The sequence below is a fragment of the Mauremys mutica genome, chromosome 1 (assembly GCF_020497125.1).
Source record: "Mauremys mutica isolate MM-2020 ecotype Southern chromosome 1, ASM2049712v1, whole genome shotgun sequence".
NCBI classification, from domain to species: Eukaryota; Metazoa; Chordata; order Testudines; family Geoemydidae; genus Mauremys; species Mauremys mutica.
Genome location: NC_059072.1, coordinates 5186547 through 5202452, shown reverse-complemented (window position 1 = coordinate 5202452; position 15906 = coordinate 5186547). Strand labels below are relative to the sequence as shown.

Genomic DNA, 15906 nt, shown 5'->3' with positions numbered 1-15906 from the left:
GGGGGCACAGGGGAAGAGCCAGTGCGCAGCGAGCAGCACAGTGGGCTAAGAGATGGGTCAGGCCTCATACTCAAGACAGAGGAAAGGGCCCAGGAAGGGGAGTAAACTTCTCTTTATGCCCTGCATGCAGGCCACCAATGAGCCGTCATCCTAGTGCGCCAACGTTTACAACAGATCTGCACAGGGATTCCAAGCTGATTTCCAAGTTTTCTGTTCCTCTCCTGGTAAAAAGCGATCCGCGTTCTTCCTGGGCAGAGAGGAGCTCGTTCAGTGGCCTGAGCGAATACTCACCAGCACCTCGAAGAGGAGGGACAATAACTTGCTGTTGGCCATGAAGTTACTATCCAGAACTCCCAGGTTGAACCAGCTCCCCAGGCAGCGGAAAATTTTCATGAGCATCTTCTCATCATTGCCTGCTTTCTCCACACAGGTCATCTAGGAGAGAAAGGGCAGGGATGGAGAATTGGTTAGAGACCCAAAGTTACCAGTTCGTTTCCACAAGCACGAACCTGACGCCCTCCTGCGTACGACATGTTTCTGGAAGCCGTGAACAGAGGATCAGCGTTTCAAGGTACGCAGCATCCATGACGTGATCATTGAGGGACGAACTGTATTTAAAAACCACAATTCCCACTCCCCCACATCAGTGTCAACATGAAGAGACTCGTGTATATCACAAAATGACACCCCCCACACCTAAAAATCAGCCTTTGAGAAAAGCACATGGTAAGAAACACGAGCCACATACCATACCCGGAATGTCAATTTGGCAGGACAAGTGAAGCAAGCACGAGATAGGAGATGACTTGAGACACCCCACCCCGCTTAAATAGACAAGCCCCCCACGTGATCTAGGGACTGAGCCAAGCACGTCAATTGACTTCAACTGCAGTGACAGCGCATGGTGAGAAAAGCAGCCTGGAATATGTTCACCCGTCCACGGCACATCAATTTCCTGTAGGGTCCTGTCTCAAAGATAGATGAAGCCCAGCCCTAATGAGCTTCATATTTGCCAAGTCTCAAGTTAAGATTTCCTTACACTCACTGCTGCAAAATACACTCGCATCGCTAGCTTCTCGGTAAGGGCTCTGAAAGGTAAAAGGCATCGTTCAGGCCCGCTTGAGGACACTCGTTACACCATCATGCAGTAAGAAACTGGGGAGTTATTTCTGACTGTGGCTGGGAGCCCTAGGGGAGGGGCAGCCTTCTGTTGTTCATCAGCAACCCCACTGACGAGGTTTGCCAGGACCCATCCCTTGCTGTTCACTTGATAGTCTAGTCGCTCTTATTAGACGGAGGTTTTATTAGACAGTAGGGGGTCTACTTAGATCGTGGAGAAATCACACAATTTTCACGGGTTGGTCACGGCATAAATAGAAAACTTTGCAGTTGTGTTACATATCCCTAAAGAAAATGGTGCGACTTCTCCTATAGTATTTCTCAAACTAGGGGCCCAGATCCAAAAGGGGGTCACAAGCCTATTAGGGGGCCGTGGTGTTGCTACCCTTGCTTCTGTGCTGATGCTGGGGGTTGCGCTGCCTGGGCACCTAGCTTGGAAGGCAGAGCGGCGAGCGGCAGCTGCTGGCCAGGTGCCCAGCTGTGAAGGCAGAGAAGGGATGGCATGGTATTGTCATCCTTATTTCTGTGCTGCGGCGGCACTGACTTAAGAGCTGGGCACCAGAGCAGCACCCGCCACTCTCCGCTCTGCCTTCAGAGCTGGGCGGCCGGAGACCAGATTTCATGGTCCATAATGCAATTTTCACAGCTGCGAAGAATTTGGTAGACCCCTAAATATAAGTAACTTAAAAAAAAAATCTGAGCTAAATCCTATGTGAGTTCTAGTTAAATCCTAGACAGACACCCGATTTCTTTTTGGTCTTCAGGCAGCTCATTAAAATGCCCACTCTAGACTTTGCAAAGGAAACTTGGGTTGTCTGAATATAGACCCTAACATATGCAGAGCACGCCAGGCAAAGCAAACACATGGGTGCAGTCTGCCTGGCAAAGCAAACAAATGACAGGCAGTCCCAAGAAATCATTGGCCACGATCTCCTCTCAGCAGACATATCTGCAGATGGACCATCAGCAGATATCACCAGAGAATTGCCACTATGCTGCCAAAAGCCGCTTTTCCTTTCAGACTTGGGGCGGGTCATTTGTTTGCTTGGTGGAACACGCTCAGAGATTCTACCAGTGGGTCCAGCTGGCCTGGTCATGATCCACCATCAGCTTTTGACTAACCCAGGCTTCCCACATCATCTCTACTAATAAGCAATCAGAGAGACATGAGCTTGCTCATCTAACCAATTAACCAGTCAGACAGCTGGCCTCTCTCTCTTCACAGAGAAAGCGCCCGGGGTGACTAGAGCAAAAAAGCAGCACAACATCTTAGGGGTAACATCTCTGCAAACCCATAAAGACAGAACCTAGGCTTTAAACTAGTTTGGAACTTAAACCAGCTAATTCTAGTGCAGGCTCCAGGGCAAGGTTCTGTGGCCTGCAAGGTGCAAAAGGTCAGACTAGCTGATCATGATGGTCCCTTCTGACCTTAAAGTCTAGGAGACTTTCAGAATCTGGATTAAAGCAACTGGCAAAATTAGGAACGTTCTCCATGGCCATCCTTATACATGCAGGTGCACTGTATGGTGTGGGGGTTGTGTTTGTTTTTTGGGGGGGTGGGAGAAGGGTAGAGAGGAAGAGCAGACACACAACCGATCTGTCTTTGAAGCATTAGATATTGGCCACCATTGGACATGGGATACCTAACTGATTGGAACAGTGTGGTCTGACCCCATGTTCCTAACCTCCCCTGCTCCTGTTCTCAGCTATACGTTTGTATGGAGGCAGCCTTTTTGAACTTTTAAACTAAGCGTTAAGCTCCTAGTTAAATTTTAAGAGAAAAGAATTAAACTTCAAAAGCAGTTTGAATACATGAAAATGAGGAATTCTGGACAGCAAGGTAGTAAACTGGAGTTGAGTGCAGTGCCAGGTCATACCACAGAACCAGGTTAGCTCCAATATTATTTATACTCCTGGTGCATATTTTATTTGTCAAAATAATGCAACATAATCATGCTGATTTCAATTATTTTGGTAATTTATTTAAACTACAATACAATGGTTGGATAACCCGCCGCCCCCCCCCCCCCCCCCGGTAATGTAACTAGGTTTGACCTTTTATTTCCAGTTATTAGATAACAAATATATGCAGCCATATGCTCAGCGTTACATCATAGGAAACTGAAGAGCAAGTGAGGGCTGGGGAATCAAACTCACAATTTATATTGGCTACTGACCATCTCCAAATAGGTCAGTAGCAAACAGTTCATGGAGCACATTTTGATAGGAAATTTTTTCAGTCCAAAAATTTAGTTCAGTTCTAATCACTAAAGCACCATAAGCATTTCTAAGGCCATACTGTCCTCTACACCACTCTGGCAATGTAAAGGAGCCTTAAAATTTTTACACCTGTTTTATACTCCTGGGAGAATTCACAAAGACAATGGGAACAATTCACTAAGCAGGCAGGCTGCTACATTCTGCTCTGCTTGAGGGGACAGAGCCTGCCCCACACCTACCTCCTCAGAAACACCCCAATGTCCTGTCCTTCCATGCCAAGCATGCTGCAATAGCAAGTGAGAGGGACAGAGTCTCTCTCTCACATGCATAACTGCCAAGCCCTGCAGTGATTTACGTCTCTACCAGCTGCTCCAGGAGCCCAAATCGACCTGCCTGTGCTGCCAGGGAGGGGCGTGTGACCACTCTTGCAGCTTCCCTTTGCTTCCCCATCAGAAGTCATTTTTCTGCAGGGAAACAAAGGAATCTGAGGGGGACATGAATTCTGCGCATGTGCAGTGATGTAGAATTCCCCCAGGAGTAATTATTTAGCATCTACACTGATGATCTGGAAAAAGGAAGCAACCAGCATGATAACCAAACAGATGAAACTAAGCGGTTATGGATGAAGAGTGTGGGGGAGAAGTTACAAGCAGCAACAAGGACACAAATAGAAGGACCTAGACTGAAGAAATATGAGCTGAAAATAAAGTGAGATTTAACACAGGAGAGCTATGGAAAGCAGGGGAGTCAAGACAAACACAAGACGATATTGGACAATGAATTGGAGGTGCTTGTTACAGGATAGCAAAAAAAAAAAAAAAAAAAGAGGGTGGGCCAACATGCTCTATATGATTTGGAGGTGCTTTTGGGCAGAAGTACCCCATCACATTGCAGGAAGCCTCGTTATGGCTTGAGAGCACAACCAGGATACTAAGCCCAATTCTGAGCAATCTGGTATCAGAAAGAGACAAACAAGCTGGAGGGGATCCAGGGAACAAAAGGAATTAGAAATGGGTAAGAGTGTTGATTCACAAAGTAAGGTTAAATATTCTACACATGGCTCAGCTAAACAACGGCTAGAAGGGAACATCACAACTGTCTGCAAATGACAAAGGGTGTAGCATCAAACTGAGGAGGGAATTTGACCAGGGGCGCCGGAATGGGGGTGGGGGGAGGAGTCAGGGCCTCAGCACTTTTAAAAGAGGGAAGGCAGGGCCTTGGGGGGAAGTGGGTGGCATAGGGGGCAGGACCATTGTTCAGTGTCCCCTCTCACTTATAGGGCGCTTCTGCCACTCCTGAATTTGACATCTTATGAAGTTCTGTAACTAGGAGTAGTGGAAAATTTCGGGTGATGGGATAATTCCCTCAAAGGAAATGGTGACCCACGTCACTGGTGTCATTCAAAGCTGGAAAGCCACCCTTGGGAATGAACCTGCATTAAGCGAGAGGTGGTTTTAAGGGTGGAGAAGAGGAGAGCTATGCAACTTAGCAGATCTGTTCCAACTCCAAGAGCTACGAAAATGAGAACAATCATGGCCAGCAGAGCTGAAGCAAAGGGAAAGCAGCTGGAGGAAAAGATTGGGCAACAGACAGCAAAGCAGACATGGATGCGAAGGGCAGCGAAAGGAGACAAGCAGAGAACGCGTGGGCTGCAAAGCAAAAAAATAATAATTCTGTTACCATCTATTATAATTATAATACATCAAAATGCAATTCCATCTGGGGTTCTAGGGTATTAGCAGCCTTATTATGCACAGCTGGGGGGCATGTTGAATTTCTCATTTAAATACGCAATGTGAAATGGTAAGAAGTAATGAGGAGCTCTGCATTAATGTGCATGGGGGCCGTACTTCAGTACAGCCTGGAGCTGGGGGGAAGGGGGGGAAGGAGGCGGGTCCAGATTGGTCTCTCCTGAGTATTTAGTTCAAATAATTTAGTAGGAAATGAGTAAAGCATCCTTGGGAAAACACTGACCCAGTGGAGTGGGGCTGGATATATTCTAGTCAGCTCCTTTCAATCTCTGAACTGCTCTGGAGACGGGTTGATTCATTTTACTCCTCAAACCCAAGTCACAAGCCTTGTTGAGCACCAATGTCCTCAAGCAGTTAGCTCCCTGGAGGGCCTGAGCTCTCCTCAGCGGCACACCAGTGGGAAAGCATCTAGAAATTCACCTGTGGATGTTGATTTTTCCATCTAGGTACATTTTTGCAGTTGCCACCATATCTCATCCTTTGGGTGAACACTACGGGAACACTACATTGCATGAAGGGCGTGGGTAAGTCAAGAAAGAACTCGGGGTAAAAAGAAGATAAATAAGATGGCCTTTAGGTAGCCGTAAATCCCCAGGTTCTTATTCTGACAAATCAACACCTCTCATTCTAGAACTATGTTAAAGGTTCTCTCTGCCACAGTCTCCTTTTATATTAAAATAAGATAAGTGAATGGTCTGGGATCCTCATCTTTTTTAATCTATAAATAAGGACCTACTTAATTCACGATATTGCAGACCCTGCAATATTAGGCTTCCACCACAATTTCGACAGCAGGGGTCACCGCTCTCAGCCACGGGCAGCCGACAGCGGAAAAAACAACAATGGACCTTATTACAGCAAATAATAATAATGATTACTTGTCCCCGATTTTCCGTGGCTTGTCCACAGCCCAGCTGCGATTCAAGTAGGGCCTTATGTCTCAATGCATTTAGTGCCAGTGAGGGCTGCTGAATCGGCAGCCCAGGAGACTGAAGGCCTTTAAGCACTGCCACTCTCTGCTCTGTGCAAGTGTCCTCCCCAAACTGCCCGTCTCTAACGTGCCTCAAATCCTGACTTGGAGGAACTCTCTGGAGGGGCAGTTAAGTCTCCATGACCAAACTCAATCCCTGGCCAGCTGTGGTTTTTTGTTTGACTCTCATCCACTAGGGACAGAAGAGAGCAACTAGTTTCACACTGGCAGCTGTTAGGAGGCCTGATTGCTTCCTGATTACTTCCAACCTGGGCTAGATCTGAAATAGTCTCAGACTGTGTCCTATGCCACCCGAGCAGGCTGAATGTCACACGCTTACATTCCAGGCGATCTACTTACTAGAAGGGAGATCACTGTACTGGAGTAATAAGCCAGGTCTTCAATGATTTCGGTCCGGCGGTTGGCGCCAATGCGCAAAGATCGGCTATTAACCTCCTCTGGCAGCACCGTGAGGATCTCCAGTAGAAAGGGCAGTGATGTCACATCGTTACTGTACCTGAAGCAGACGGAGGGGCAAAGAAGTGAAACGGCACGGAGAAGAAAGGGGCTTGCCAACGTGCACAATATCCAACTCCAGGAGCATCTAAGCACCTTTAATACCACAGTGGGAGAGAAGAGGCGTCTCGCTGAAAGAGATTCCGGACAGAGTTGTCTGAAACACATCATCTGGATTCATGTCAGAAGCAAACATTAGGCTACGAAATAAATGAGCATTCCTGACTCAGGTTTGGGGTTTAGTTCTCCTACCGTAGTCGGAAGTGCCTGTCAAGGAGGATGACAAGAATCTCTTGTTCTACAAATACAACAACTCAAGTCCTCTTGCGCGCGCGCACACACACACACACAGAGCCAACAATGGCATCATGCAATCTCCATTTCACATTGCAGGGGCTTTGTTGAGTAGAAGCTTTGCACAGCACCTGCAACATTTCACGACGGTGTAATGTGTATGTGCTGGCCTCATGCAATGAGGAGCATTGCCGGATGCGGATCCTGCTTTGAGCTCCAGTTGCTCAGGGTATGTCTACACTACCCGCCGATCCGGCGGGTAGTGATCAATCTATAGGGGATTGATGTGTTGCGTCTCATCTAGATGTGATTACTCGATCCCCAAATGCACTCCCGGTCGACTCCAGAACTCCACCACGGCGAGAGGCGGAAGTGGAGTTAACGTGGGAGCAGCGGTCGTCGATCCCACACTGCGAGGACATGAAGTAAGTCAATCTAAGATACGCCAACTTCAGTTACGCTATTCTCGTAGCTGAAGTTGCATATCTTAGATCGACACCCCCGCCCAGTGTAGACCAGGCCTCAGTGACAGTACTCAGGATAGCAGGAAGTGAAAGGAATGTCTCACAACACTAACCAGCTACCGCTGCAACCAATAAAGATGCAGCACTGACTGGCTTGAGACCCCTGATCAACCCTAAAGCAGAAGGATAAGCCAGCTATGCGTGCAAGAAAGGGATTGTAAAGCTGAGGAAGGCTTAGACCGGAGCAAAAAAGCAGGCATGGTTTCAATCACAGATATGTCTATAAACCGACTTGCCACTCACTTCACCTAGAACACTTCACTACTGTAATTCAATTAGAATCAGGAGCCACTTACATTTTCAGTCATGAAGAGGTTATTTTCTAGCACTTTTCCAACTCCTTTGCATCAGTGCACGCAAGTGCAGTTGTGCTTTCAGATCATTACCTTTCTTTTCATATTTTGTAGGCTTAGTCTTGTAGGAGTGGAGTGATTGGTAGGTTTAATATTTCTATAAAGTGTAATGATATAGAACAAATACTTACTTTTCCACCAGTGTCTGTACACAGCCCTTCCAAGAAGCCATTTGTAGGGCGAGATCTGCTATTGCTAATGCAAGCTAAAATGGGGGGGAGAGGGGGGGAGAGAAGAAGGAACAAGATTAAGACCAGTGCTAAAAATATGAAATGTCCAATTTGTACTGCTAGACAGGGAGAAAAACGTCCAGATTCTGTTCAACAACGATGGGAGAAGTCAAACACTCTATGAAATAAAGCCAGACCCCTCAGATCTCACGGCAATCCCACAGGACTCAGTATCCAGGAGCCATAGTACTATTTCTCTGATGTGTAAGCAGCAATGGAATACTCATGACCCAATGCACCAGTCCATCAGGAAGGAAGGGGCTACATGACTTTTGCTGGGCACATCATTTAGTAGCAGGTAACAGTCATTTTCTTCAGGCTGAGGGGTCACAGGCCTTCAACTCACCTGTCAGACTGAGGCCAGCACTCTCCCACCCACTTGCAAACTGCAGTATCTGATCCAGATGGCCAACCATCTTCTCCATGGCTGCAAACCTTCTCTCAGGTTGGCTAGTGGAGGCTGCATCATACACACTGTTCCCTAGAAACTTAGCCAGTCTCCTCACCGGCACTGCGAGGTTATTTGCATTTAATTTGAAACAGAAGCGATGTACAGGTCTTCAGCTAGAAACAATTCTCATTCCGGCCCAACCTTGCCTGCACAGAAGTCAAATGCAAAACTCCCATTGACTTCAAGCAGTGCAGGATCAGATCCTGCAGGCTGACTGAGGAGCAACAGGGAGCAAGGTTGATTTGGACTGTACAGGGATGTAGTGACAAGTGTTCTGCAGTGTCACGCAGGAGAGCTAAGTTGACGGCACAAAGGAATAATTAGTTCAATATCTAAGATGAACACAGCCCTGGGGAAACGGCAGCACCTCACATCAGAGACCTTCCAGTGGCTGAGGGCGTTTCGATGGGTAATTCAGGGTTGTTTTTATAGCTGAGCAGGGAAAAGATCCTTGCATAGCTGCTCCACCCATCACTCTCCCAAAGCAGCACAGAAAGGGGTAAAATCCTGTATTAATGCACTGAATCACTGCTGAATTGACCATCGGACAAGAAATAAACTAAGCTGAGCCTATAAATGGAGAAATTGCTCTGACTGGGTCTAAAGGACATTCATTTTCCTTTTCTCCGTTTTTCCTGCTCCACAACGAAGACCAGCCAGGGAGCATGAATGCTGGATTTCTGAAAGCCAGCAGTGAAAAACTTTAGTCATGATTAAACGTTCCTTGCAGCATCTGTTTCTTGCCCTGTCTCCTAAACAAGGAAGCAATTATTGCACAGAATGGATTTGATGGGGCAGTGGTGTTTAAATGTTACAACATGTCCACAATGCATATCTAATTAAGACAATGAATTATTCATCCTTTATTACAGAAAGGTGGTATGTGACTGCTTTGAGAAATGCTCCTTTTCCTCCCCCCACCAGGAGTAACACAAGGCTTACCTGAGTTACAATGACGGGTGACAGGTCTTTCAAGTTCTGGATGTGGGACAGTAAAGAGTCCCGCAACGAAGCATGCGAATCTGTGGGGAGTTCATAGAATGAGGTTTGAATCTTCATCTTCATGGTCTGTGCTGCAAAGTAGCATGATTCTACATCCTGCCGGATCTGTAGCAACTGGTCTGAGATCTCCCACGCATGAACCTAAAGGCAAATTGGAACATTGCCATCAAGCAGAGAAAGACGTGGAATAGAACTCAGATTAGCTAAACATTTATCGGCAGGTTTTTTTTTTAAACAAAATGGACTTTCCACAAGTTTAAGCATCAAGCTTGCAAAAGGAAGAACCCAGAATTCCTGCAATTACAACTCCCTTATTCTCAGCAAGACTATCGCCAGAAGCGTTGAACTGGGGACTCCGTTCTGAATGTGTTGCTGTCAGAGCCTCAGTCACCTAGCAGAGGCTGGTTACACAAAGATGCCAGGCTCGAGGACCACATCAACCAACTTCACCTCAAGGGAAAAGAACAGATCATACTTCTGACATGGGAATAGGTTAGTATTTCCAGTTAGAAGGCTACTTTGGGGATTAAATGGAGAATCAGTTTTGCCCATGGACCTTAGTTTAAACATGCAATGCTTACTGCACTTCCACTCCTGTTCTTAAAGCTGCGTTCATTGACAGATGTGAGGCAATTTCTTGTAAAGGGGCTAAATTATAGTTCAGCTGCACAAGGCAATGCTAGCCATTCACCACCACCACCACTCACCGTACAGCCTCAAGCTGCAGTCACTGGGACTTCCCAGACTACCGCTTCAGGATCCCAGCTGGGCCTTACCACACATTTCCTTAACTTTCACAAATGACTAAGAACGGCACCTGAGCTGTTGCTAGCTAAATGAAGCCGTTTCATGGGGCTGGGGGAGGAAGAGAGGGAACAGAAATGATATGAAAATATTTCAGTAATAATCATTCTGCAATTAACTCTTAGATCTGCAAACGAGACTGGAATGCAGCTCACACTCCAATGACAAAAGCTGCCAGCTTGGTAAATAGTGAGGCGACCAGGGCAGTCATACAGAGCTATCTGGACATCCCAGTAAGCTGGGCCCTCTCCAACAAACCGCGTTCTAACACAGCTGAGCCAAGTGCAAAGCGACGCATCTAGGAACAAGGAACATAAGCCACAGCTACAGAATGGGGGACTGTACCCCGGGGAGGAACCAATATGAAAAGGGTCTAGGAATCACAGCGGACAAGCAACTCAACATGAGTTCCAGGTGCAATGCTGCGGTGCAAAGGGCCAGTGATGCTTGGATGTATAAGCAGAGAAGCAGCGAGCAGGACTAGTGAGGGGATAATACCTCTCTCTATGGCACTGGAAAGGCCGATACCGGAATACTGAGTACAGTTCTGGGGCCTACATTTTAAAAAGGATGTTGAAAAACTGGAAAGGGTGCCACAAAAATTATTTGAGAGCCAAAGAAAATGACCGTATCCTGCTCAATCTGTTCAGCTTATCAAAAAGATTGAAAGGTGACTTGATTACAGTGAATTAAGTACCTTCACCAGGAGAAAATACCAGGTGCCAAAAGGGTTCTTTGATCTAGTGGTGAAAGGCAGAACAAGAGCCAAATATTTTCTGAGGTTGATTGACCATTGGGACAAACTTCCTAGGAAAGTGGTGGATTTTTCCACCTCTTGAGGTCTTTAAATCAAGATGATTTGTTTTAGCCAAACACAAGCGATTGGGCTCACTACGGAGGAAACTGGGTGAAATATAAATGGCCTGTGATGTACAAGAGGTCAGACTAGATGATCTAATGGTCCCACCAAGCCTTAAAGTATACGAAACCTAGGCTAGGTTACGATCATTCCAGAGTGAGTCATGGAAATCAGACCTACAACATTCTCTACGTAGTTAGCTTGGTGTATGAGCTCAAAATGCACTCTCCTCCAACACAGCGAGCTCACTCTTTGCCAGCATGCAGTAACCATAGAACTGCCCCTTCTCGCGATATCCCTATAACAAATCCAGTGTGCTGGGAGGATTGTAAAATTGGCACAAGGTAGAAGTCCAACTCTTTCCCCATTTCCCTCCAAACCCCACTCTGATTTTGCACATTGCATGAGCCACTGCCGCTAACTATGCCCTCGGCAGATTGCTTGCCCAGCCATCCCACCTGAGGAGCCACACGTGTCCCAGAAAGCATTCCTGCTGCCTATTGCTTGGCACGATTCTGTTTTACCGCACTGTTTATGTTCGCTTACAGGACTATGCTACAGTAACGCCTACACCTGAGAGCTGAATCCTTTCCCCTTCCAAGCACCCCACCCCCAATTCATGTGCTCCATCTCTCTCTTTCTCAAACAGCATTTGAAATCAGAATTGTGTTTAATCTACAAACCCATCATTATTCAACCCATAGTGAGTTATCTATGTGAGCTTCAACAAGGGCAAAGCACTGTTTCCCATTTTAATGTCTTACAAAGCATGAGCATTCTGGTAAGTGGATTCTGGTCGGCAGGCACAAGTTTTCTGTGCAGCTCTCCTACAGAACAATGTGAGACAGCCCAGTGGGGAATTAGGACATTTTTGTCACAAATATGTTTCGACTTCACAAAGTGCAGTTGCACGAGGGACCCACACCCATGGGTGCCCGAAGGAACTCAGGCCGTATCTACGCTACAGCAGCACAGCTACGGTGCTGCAGTTGTGCCGCCATAATGTAGACACTTCCTACACTGACAGAAGGGGCATTCCCATGGATGTAGTTCATTGGTCTCCCCAAGAGGCGGTAACTAGGTTGACAGAAGAATTCTTTGATGGACCTAGCCATGTCCACACCGGGGTTAGGTTGACTTAACTATGGTGCTCAGGGATCAAAATCTTTCGACAGCCCTGAGTGACATATAGCTAGGTTGATCTATTTTTTAAGTGTATACCAGGCCTGAGCCTTCATTTCAGGATGCACCTGACACACCTTGGTAGCCAAAGTAACTACAGACTCATTCCAAGATGTTTGTTTCAGCTATATACATTCCCTGTGCAGGAAGGCGTGGCAGCTGATATCTCACGTCAGATGCACTTTTTAAAAAACAAATCTGAAAACAATGTTTAAACACACTGTGCAAACTAACAACTTAATAGCTTTTCGCATTCCAAATACAGAACAAAAATGCATCCAACACTTGTGCCTTTTCTGCATTTTTGACAATTCTATCATTTCTGTCTACTAATGGACCAATACCATTGTATTTATTCCTTTTGTTCCTAATATACTTTTTAAGAAAACCAATTTTCCTTAACTCTGCTGGCCATGCATTTCTCCTGGTGCCCTTCTGTTTCCCTTATCAATTTTCTACACTCACTAGCTTCTGATTTATATTCACCATCACTATCAACTTCCCCTTTCTCCCATTTTGATATGTTCTGTTTGTAGTTGCTTTCACTTCCCCACTAAACTGGATTGGTCGTTTAACCAGAGAGGCCTTCTTTCTCAGTTGTGGCTTTTTAGGCATCCATTAAAATGTTCTTATACAGTTCCCAGTTATTCACATTTTTCTGTTTAAATTCTTTCCAACAACTGATCTGGCTCAATTGTTTTCAGTGTTGTGAAACTGGCCCTTTTAATGCACTAAGTATATATATTGCCAGTTTGGATATTATTCTAGTCGCACATTACAAATGTAACCAAGACACAATCTCAGAAATGTAGGGTGGAAGGGACCTCCAGAGGTCAGCCAGTCCAGTCCCTCAGCTAAGACAGGACAAAGTACACCTACCTTAGACCATTCCTGAATTTCCAAACAAGTATTTTTCTAGCCTGTTCTTAAAAACCTCCAGTGATGGGGATTCCACAACCTCCCTTGGAAGCCTACTCCAGAGCTTAACATCCTTATAGTGAGAAAGTTTTTCCTACTATCTAACCTAAATCTCCCTTGCTGCAGATTAAGCCCATTACTTCTTGTCCTACCATCAGCAGACAGGGAGAACCCTTGTGTGATTCAGTGATCTGTTGCAGATATCAAATGAGGGCAGGCCAGTATATTTCGTAGGTGAAAAAACAAATGGAGTGACTTTCCCAAGGCCACAAATCAATGTCTGGACCGAGATTAGAACTCAGTTGGTTGACACGCAGTTCTGTACTCTTGAGCACAGCAAGATCTAATCTGGATACAGCAAGGAACATTCTGGGTGCTTTACAGTAAGGAACGAAGACAAGGCACCAGCTCCCGAGTCTATAACCTAAATACTAGAACATGCTGATATACTTCAAAGGCATTTTGGCCCAGAAAGCAGTACACATGCAGCAGCTGCATGCTTTCGGAATATTCACAACAATACACAGACATGAGACTAATGGCAAATAAAAAACAAATCAGCTTGTTAAAGGAGCCTGAAGATATTACTTTGGGCACAGTTATGAACAAACAGGGTTCTGTTCAGCTCCTATTTCCCCTTTGCTTTAAATACCAGAACAAAGGAAATTTGCATAAAAAATAAAATAAATATTTAAACCCAGAAGCACCTGGAAATCAGGAGTTAATACTGAAACATCTTCAAATTCACCCCTTTGTGCCTAAAGGGGACAGCTGGTGGAATCTTACATGCCCTGATTAGCTGCAATATTGAGACACAACGTGAGTTAAGGACAGTTTCATCCTTTGCTTTGACTTCTCTGGATTTTGTAGATTTAAGGAAAGTTCTTCATAGTGCAGTTACTCAGTAGGACTAGAATTTCATTCTAAATGCAGGTCTCCCTTCCCTTTCCATGGACAGTGCAACAAGCAGGGCACTGCTGCTGAGAAGGCAGACTGCTTCCACAGGTGGACATGCATCCCACAGAGGCTCATTTTCAAAGGGAACTGAACAGGCCTGAATCAATTACTAGCAATTTTGGAGAAGATTTATGGACCTCTCACGTGCTGCCTCCCTTAAACCAGATGTCTTTGCTGTCTGCAGGTTCTTGATCTTTCAGTCCCTCTTTTCCAGCTGCTATGTACATCTGTGAGGAAACTCTACTACAGGCATTCTCTCTCCTAAACCCAGCTATCACCAAAGCCTCAGCACACAAAAGGCCTTGTCCACTCTCTGAACCAGCAAAACACGTTCCAAAATGGTTCTAATAGAATCATGCTTGCCCAGTGTTTATAGACACAGCTGTAAGATAGCGTCGTCTCCCAGCCCGGTTTGGACAAGGAGAGTTTAAATAATTTTAGACTAATCATGCCACGGTAACCTATAAGAAGAGCTCTACCAACTGCAGTCCATGGATCACCAATGGTCAGCAGAGCCCTTCTCGGTCATCTGCAGAATTAAATATATTGAGAACTGCGTAGTGGGAGGGGTTGGGATGCTGGGGAGGGTCACAAGAAGGTCTTACCTCAAGACCCATCGCACAAAGGCTGGAGAACCTATTGCATGATTGACAGTTTAACTGCACAGACGAGTTCACCGTTTAACAAAACTGTAACAATTTTATTGTTTGGACAGGTTTCCAACTCAGTCCCAACGGTCCAGACATGGGCTAAAAGGAGGCATTATCATGACCTGAATTAACTCCAGTATAGCTAGAAATTATATAAACCCTTCACAGTAGGCTCCATCAGGGCGACAGATCTCAGCAGGGTTCCTTGGATTCCCAGGCAATACAAGTTCATTTTCTAATATGAAAAATATTAGAACACAGAGTCTTTTAAAAACACTGTAGCAAGATCAGAAACAAAACTGAAATGTAACCATGCAGCAGCAGAAGGGGCGAGGAAAGACCTTAAAGCAGGCCTGAGCCGCATGCAGCCCGCGTGGGCTAACTGTGCGGCCCCCGGGCAAGCGGTGCTGGGTTCACCCCCTGCCTGGGGCGGGCTCCGCCTGCATGCACCACGCTCCAACCGCCCTAACGGCCAGAACCGCACGTGTCTCCGCCGCCCGCTGCCCTGCCAGGCGTACAGCGGGTGCATCACTTTTGGGGCCCGCTGATGCGGGAAGTGCTGGGCACAAGGCAGAGCCGGTAAATGCAGAGCGAGGGGAGGGGCGCCTGGCCTGGGCTCGAGCCGCAGCTCGGGGGGGACTGTGCTATTTGGTCCCAGGGCGGCCTCTGTAGTGATCAGGGGGGCGGGGGTTGGTTTGAACGGTCTGTGGGCAGCCAGGAAATCCTCGGGGAAGGGGTGTGTGTGTGTGTGTGTGTGTGTGTGTGTGTGTGTGTGTGTCCTGCCCCGACTGCTGCCCCCTTCCCTGGTCCAGGGACCGTCCCCGTCCCGGGCCCCTATCACAGTACCCCCCTGCCCCCCCGGGCTCCCTGTGGCCTCTGTATTTGTGTGTTGGACAATCACATCCAATCCGTTCACACTGCCCCCATTTCCCCTCCCCTTAGTGCAGGAGGGAATGACAAGCTGAGCGGGCAGGTGGGCAGTGGTGGTGAGGCTTTATACTTGGGGGAAGGGGTTGTTTCCATGGGGCCAGATGGCACTGGGGCGGGGGATGTGTTTTGGGGGGGGAGGGAGGGTGGGCGGCGCTGGGGGGGTGGTTTCGGCAGGG

At 46.7% G+C, this 15906-nt stretch overlaps 1 protein-coding gene across 1 annotated transcript in view; it reads right to left on the bottom strand.

The window, feature by feature from the left end:
* Positions 1 to 15906, bottom strand: part of TNPO3 (transportin 3) — an 82288-nt gene that overhangs the window by 40123 nt on the left and 26259 nt on the right. The window contains exons 2-4 of the mRNA XM_044978907.1: positions 9371 to 9571; positions 7879 to 7952; positions 6421 to 6577 (exon numbers count right to left, since the gene is read on the bottom strand). Of these exons, the coding sequence (XP_044834842.1) occupies positions 6421 to 6577; positions 7879 to 7952; positions 9371 to 9571 (432 nt within the window). The remainder of the gene's footprint in view (positions 1 to 6420; positions 6578 to 7878; positions 7953 to 9370; positions 9572 to 15906) is intronic.